The following is a 7,370-nucleotide window of genomic DNA, read 5'->3' on the forward strand; positions in this document are numbered from 1 at the left end:
GGCGAGCCAAAAAGGCAGAGCCTGAAGGGTGTTTGCTACAGTTCCAGCAAGGAAGAGGCTCTGAGGTGGGGTAATCGCCGAAATACTGGCCGGAGCCTGTCGATGCACTGGAGACAATGGGAGCCTTGAAGGATCTACGGCTACGTAGGGCCGAGAAATGAACAAAGAGACGCTCAGAGTCCAAAGAGATTGTGCTGGGGGGTTATAGTTTCAAGTAAAGCAGCCTGGGCGTTAATGAAAGAGGAGAGAAAGGGAAAGGGAAAGGGGAAGAAGAGAGGAAAGCGGGAAAAAGAAAGGGGAGGAAAGAAGGGGAAGGGGAAGAAGAGAAATCAGGGGAGAGAAATAAATGTGAAGGAATTTGAGGTAAAAGGGATTATCTCCACTGTTGGTGTGTATTGTGAGGAACAAAGTACAAGGGGTCTTTGTCACAGACCCCATAATACAAGGGATGTCTTTGTAATTTACCCAATTTGAAATGATCAACCCAAAACACAAGTTAGTCCCTTGCTGTTACAAGTTGTCTACAGGATTTTGCTTAGTCATCCCCTCCAAATCCTCCCAATGAGGAGAGGATCAGCCATTAGCCCAATGATCTCAGGGGGTTTTTGTCACAAACCCCATAATACAAGGGATGTCTTTGTCATTTACCCAATTTGAAATGATCAACCCAAAACACAAGGTAGTCCCTTGCTGTTACAAGTTGTCTACAGGGTTTTGCTTAGTCATCCCCTCCAGATCCTCCCAATGAGGAGAGGATCAGCCATTAGCCCAATGATCTCATACCAAGTCATTCAGTAGTTGGTAGGTAAAGACATAACTGCAAATACACATGATATCGTTTATTTTTTAATTAATTCATGAAAATTATTTGAGAGAATTAACAAAAATGGGATGATACTTTATCTTAATATAGAGACTGTCATGAAAATTCTTTAATTATTTTATTTATTAAAAGATAAAAGCAATAAGTCATTAAGTTCATCCTCTTCCGTCCGCTGTTAGAGACACTAGGCGTTCACATGTGCAGGTGATGAAATAAGCCACAAGTATCTAACTAATTAAATATTAAATTCATTTTTAGTTCTTGTTTTAGTTTAAATTAGGGCGTGTTGTGTAATGTAGACGAGATATTGCATGGTGTGGGATTCATCTACACCACACCACTGTGGCATGGATGAATCCACACCACACCACATGCTGGAGTTGTTCTGTAGTGTGGGCAAACTGTGTGGTTTGAACCACACCACACCACACCAATAAAGGCACTACCCAAGGTGTGGTTCAATTCAATCCACACCTTATGTTTTGATTCTATGTATCCCACATACAATATACCAAATGGTTTATGCCATTGGTCAAGTATAAATATTAGTATGTTTTATAAATAAGATAAATAGTAAAATAATACAAATTAAACATAATTATTAATAATAAGGGACAATGCATTAATACACATTTATCAATAAAAATAAATTAAAATAAAACATTAATGCATATTCATTAATAAATATAAAAATTATTAAAGTCCTAGTTTTATAGATAAATTAAAAGATCAATAAGAAATTAATATGATTTTTTAATAATATTAAAAATGAATAAAATTATTACTTTTGAAATTAAGTTTTAAGTTTAAAATATTTTTAAAATAATAAAAACTATTAAAATATAAATAACATTCAACGCAAAGAAGGCAATGACAGAAAAAGTCAAATAGAAGAAGATACATAGATTATGATGAAACACAGAATCATTCTTTTATTATAAAGGTTAATTGTCCACACCGTGGTGTGGATGGAACCATGAGATAAATCCGTGGATGATATTTTGAAAGATAGACCATTTCAGTCCACAGTATATTGTGTTTGAAAACTTGCAACACCTCAAACGAATACAAGTTTGGGTGTAGCGTGTTTTGAAATGAGCCACCACCTGTCAAATCTATGCTTCAGAACATCCCCTTATTAATGCGTGCTATTCAATATCGGATTGTAATCTGATTTCCATTCAAATTTATCCAAGCTTGATATAAATCCAACGGAGAACATTCAATTCAAATCCAAATATAAATGAATCAAATATGAATCTACTTCTCATCAATTGGATCAGATCTTTTTGTATCCCTAATCTTTAGTTGCAAGTGGAACATAGGATAGAAGAGGAATATGTATCAAATTACCATGTCAAACATTTTCTTAGGCTGACAATTTTGACCCCAACTCACTTGGCCCACCTAACCCACCCATTTGAATAGTGGGTTAATATTAGGTTGAATGACCCATTAGGGTTAGGATGGATTGGGCAATCTCTCTCTCTCTCTCTCTCTCTATCACACACACACACTTAGGTCTCTAGTTTGAAGATTGAAGGCTTGTTCGTTCGAACTAATGCTTGACATTTGAATGCTTCTAAAGTTGTAATAATTTATTTTAAAGGTTGCATTGAGGATGGTGAACTTTTATTGTTCCCGATGTTGTTTTGAAATCTAGGTGTTGAGTTTTGAAAAATGACAATTGACCATTTTAACCCTAGATATGAGATAGTTTGTTTAACTACTTAACAAACTAATTAACGATTGACTAAATGAATATAAAATAATTAATAAATGATTTAATTAATAGAAGCTATAAATTATTAAATATTTTTAAGGAATTGAACATTAATTCATTAATATCTATTTCAAATATATAATTACATAATTATTTATTAAATAATTAGATAATAAGTAATAATTTATAAAGTAAAATAATTTTTAATTATCATTATAATTAATTAAAAACGATTGCATAATTGTTTAGAAATAATTAATATTATTAATTCATTAATAATTATATAATAATAAAAATAATTATTATTCTTATTATTATTTATTTTTATAGGGACATTATAGCATATGTAAAAGAAGTAATAACCTTTTAGGGGTATTTTTAGATAACAAAAATGAGCATTATTGATGTGAAGTATATTAAGGCTGAAGATAAAATAGGAACCGAATGCTCTTATTGCCTTCAAAGGTATTAAGAAATAAGAGATAAGAGGCATTAAGAGCACAAGATCTGAATCTATAAATACATTGGATCTAAAATTTAATAGATTTCTAATGTTTTGAAATATTTGAAATGCCTTAGAATTTTTTACAATTTGAATCTGAACGTATACTTTTATATCCAGAGGACTACAATTTATTAGAAATTATTTTTGTAAATTTTATCTGATTTTCTGAAATATTTTTGAAAATTTGTCACATTCTTTGTTAGATGCAATGTCTGATTTTTTTGAAGTTTGGGGTCATGTTTGAATGGGCATTCTGGTGACCACAACTTTCTTAAATAGAAGAGACAAGGATTTGAGGCTGTTAATTTTTTGTCAATGTTTGGCTTGTTGATAAAGAAAATTAGATGACACTTGAAGGGCATTTGTGTCTTTTCAAATGCCACTTAACGATTGGTTAATAGCTGATTAACGGTAGGCACTGTATTGTCATGTTTTGAAAGTTCGGGAACCAAAGTGGCAGTAGACCCAATCCCCTTTTTTCCTCGGGGATAAAGTGTTTTCCAAGCGCAGGAAACTTAAAAACAGCGACAGTTTTGTAAAAGTAGCCAAAGATCTTCCGAAGTGGAAGTTTGATAAATTTCAAATAGATTCTTAATTCTCCATTAACAGAAAGGTACATGGGATCTCCACCTCTAGAAGGTCCAACAGCAATTTAAAGTGAAGAATTCAAAAGCTCTCTATAAAACATGCATTCAGAGCTCTTGAGATCCAGAAGGTATAGATTCATCAAAGGGCTTAAGCTTTTAGGTTAGAACAGTTATTTGAGATGGTAACAGTTGCTATTTAAAATTAAATTTCAACACAAGATTTGAATGGGGGCCTAGCTTAGCCACGCTTCAAGGTTGAATGGTTCTTTGAGACTACTCATCGCCATCTGCTAAAATCTTTCCACAAAACTTTTTATCAAGCAATTCATTTCTTATTTGATCAAGCACATTAAATAAATTTGAAAAGTATGATTTCCTCAAAACATATACAGCTTTCAAAAATGCCACAGAGTTTCTCCATTAATGGAGCTTACAAGCTTGGTTTAATAGAATTAGAAGTCCATGTTCACAATCAGAAATTACCAGTCTTTGCACAAGAGTTCAAAACTAATGAATTGCATATGCAACAATGGAATCGATAAAAACAATTATTTTCTGAAACCCAACCTTAGGATCCATATTTGAAACATATGATTCAACCCACGAAGGCAAATCCACCAAATGAGACAGGTAAATCGATTCTGAGAAAGAAATCAGTACAAAAAGAAATCATATTCTTCGTTTTTTTTTTTTTTGATAATTTTGCATTCATCATTAAGTCTTAGTAGATCACCCATTTATAGAAAGAACCAGCTGCACCAGATTCAAAACACAGAAACTACTTAGACCCACATATCCATTAATTTCATGGATTGAATCAAATTGTACTTTCTCTTCGGCTCCATGAAAACACAATGATAAGACAAGAAGGAAAAACAGCCCTCATGTTTTAAATTCTTAATACTCTCTCCCTTCATCAATTCTTGTTTGTGTGAGATCTTCAAAGCTCCAATCTCTTCTCATACCACCACTTCGCAACAGTCTTGGTTCCCCGGTCCCGGTCTCCATGCCGAATGCAACTGCACCGGTGCTGTGGATGCGGCGGTGACCCTTCTTCCGATTGTTCTTCATCTCCGTCGGCGACTCACTTCTCATTATTTTATTGTAGGGAGGTGGTGTGAGGCTCCCCGACCAGCTCCGCTCAACCCCAATACAACATAGTCTGAAACGAGGCTTAACCTGTTCATGGACGAACTCTGAGTCAGGTTCGGTCATTGTGGACCCCTCGCCGGATAGACAACAGAGGCTCATCGTAATATGAAGAACAGCCGACTGATATGAAACTGAAAGAAGTGATTTGATTTACGAGAAGGATCGACGATCTAGAGGGAATTACAATCAAGACAGATGTTTTATATGTTCATGGAACCAAGATCGGAAGGGAGAAGGAAAGGGAGAGGGAGATGGATGTCTGTCGACATGGTAAAGGTAGTGGGAATGGGGTGGCGGATCGGGGTGGTGGCCGGTGACTGGTGGCTGGTGGCTGGTGGCTGATGGCTGATGGCTGATGGCTGGTGCAACTCTCCCTCTTCCTTGGAAATTTGGAATCCGGAGCTCTCCATTAATTAACAACCATCCCTGTATTAGTTAGATCCGAAAACCCTGCTAAACCAGTTCTATTTTGGGCTAACACCAGAAATTAACCCTTCTGTTTGCCTATTTTTTCTAATTTGCCTATTCCTACAAATCAAACGGACCCTTATTATTTCAAATCGTAACGTCACTGTAAATTGCCTATTTTGGTGGTTCACCAATCTGGAGCTTATCTGATCTTCTATCGACCAACTGGTGGATCCTATCAAGTTTCATTTTACAAGTCCGGATCTCCTGCCCTCGAGAATTCTGTCCACTTTTATCGCGGCCATACATGGAGAACATTTATCCTCCGCATAGTATTATATATTACACGGGAGATGTTCGCAATTCACGGGGATAGTGTATTGTGGGTAGGCATGGGCAAGAGATTTGGAGTCTAATTTTACTTGTCATAACATAAATGATAACCAAACCAATGTATACCCTTTTTTTGGGTAAATTGTTGAAACCTCTAATTGCAATCACCCTTGTAGGTAGGAGTTGCGATTTTCCCCGTCCCTGACGGGTACCCGGGCTCCCTGACCCAATAGGGTCAGGTATGGGGGGTACTTTAGTGGGGTTGGGGTTGGGGATGGGGCGATCCCTAAATCCCCAATTGGGTTCGGGGACGGGGGATGGGGAAAGCAATCCCCGCCCAAACCTAGCCCCGATTATATAATTATATAATTACAATAATTATTATTCATTTTTAAAATATTAAAACTTAAAAAACAGTAAAAGTGTAAAACACTAAAACCCTCGACAGTTCAACTTCGAGTCTTTGATAGAGAGAAGAGACTCAAGAGAGAACTCTCAAGTCTCAACTCTGTCTCTGAACGGCTGAACCCTATCTTTGTGCGTGCTTTCGTCTTCCTTTGTCTTCGTCGCCGATTCGCCGACCGCCACCGCTGTTGCCCGCCGTCGCTGTCAAAACCCTAGCTTCGTGCCTTCTCGAATGATAGAGAAGAGATACTCAAAGAGGAGTTTCATATCTTTAATTTTCCTTCAACCTTAGCCTATCGTCACCGACTGCCGTCGTCGTCGTCGTCCGTTGGACTCTCAGTCTCTCTCTCTCTCTTTCTCTCTCTATCGCCAACCTCACCTCACTCTCAGTCTTTCTCTCAATCTCTCTAGAATTGAAATTAGGTAATCACTCTCAGCCCGTCGGGGATTTGGGTCTCCGACAGGGAATTCATCCCCATCAAGGTCGGGAATGGAGGGGTGATTCCTTTCCCCACCGGGGATCGAGAACGGAGATGGGGGTGATTTGGGGGTTGGGGATAGGGTATGTAATCCTTGTCCTGAACCCACCCCGTTGCCATTCCTTCCTATAGGGATGGCTACGAGGTAAGCTTTTTATAAGTTGTTCAAGTTTGATATCTATCTATCTATATATATATAGGGTGTTATCTCGACTTAGTGCCTCGACAACTAAGGGAGACCTCGAATGTTAAGGGAAACCTGCAATCAAAGGCAGCTGAGCTCAAACTTCCGAGCTTTTGACTCAAGCCGAATACAAGCTCAAGTCTCTATCTCAAACCTGATAGTTTATGAGTGAGCCGAGTTCTAATAGCCAAATCTTCGGCACGGCTCAGCTCGAATCCACCCCTAACATTCTAACATTGTTGCAAGTAGACCCACTTTCGTGAGGCATGAAAATGTCTAAAATATCCATCCAGATACTTTTGAATAAAATGTTTTTTCAAATTTCCTCTACATATGAATCTTGCCCAAATCCTTCCAATTGATTTACTTTACAAGTTTTCCATTCATATCAATCACTCAAAGGTAAAGTTGCAACTTTATTAAATTCTCTTTTTTGTTGTTGTTTAAAAAGTTTGTATTGTTTTTTTCTCTAAAAACCAGTCTCTAGTCTAGTTATTTTGAACATTTTTGTACCTCTTTTTAGAAGATTCAAACAAAATGGTTTACTTGCAACTGTGTTATAAAATTTAGGGGAGGTGATTGCATTTACCAAACTTCAAGAAAAGTTTCAGCAAAGGTAAAAAATTTGAGGGAAGGTTTCAGAAATTTACCCTTTTTTTTATAGTAACAAACGTACACCTTTCCTCCTATAATCCATTGATTCCATTCCATCACGGAATCAACCAGACATGTGCTGGCCAGGCCGGGCTTATCACCTGTTATAAACATTAT

At 36.9% G+C, this 7,370-nt stretch overlaps 1 protein-coding gene across 1 annotated transcript; it reads right to left on the reverse strand.

Moving 5' to 3' along the window:
- Positions 1-4,535: 4,535 nt before the first annotated feature.
- On the reverse strand, positions 4,536-4,889 carry LOC148804433 (uncharacterized). Its single transcript, XM_088901272.1, has one exon. The coding sequence runs from the start codon at positions 4,887-4,889 to the stop codon at positions 4,536-4,538; it is 354 nt and encodes a 117-aa protein (XP_088757398.1).
- Positions 4,890-7,370: the final 2,481 nt, after the last annotated feature.

Source organism: Nelumbo nucifera, chromosome 1, assembly GCF_055504915.1.
Source record: "Nelumbo nucifera cultivar China Antique chromosome 1, China Antique-T2T, whole genome shotgun sequence".
In the NCBI taxonomy this organism is placed as follows: domain Eukaryota; kingdom Viridiplantae; phylum Streptophyta; class Magnoliopsida; order Proteales; family Nelumbonaceae; genus Nelumbo; species Nelumbo nucifera.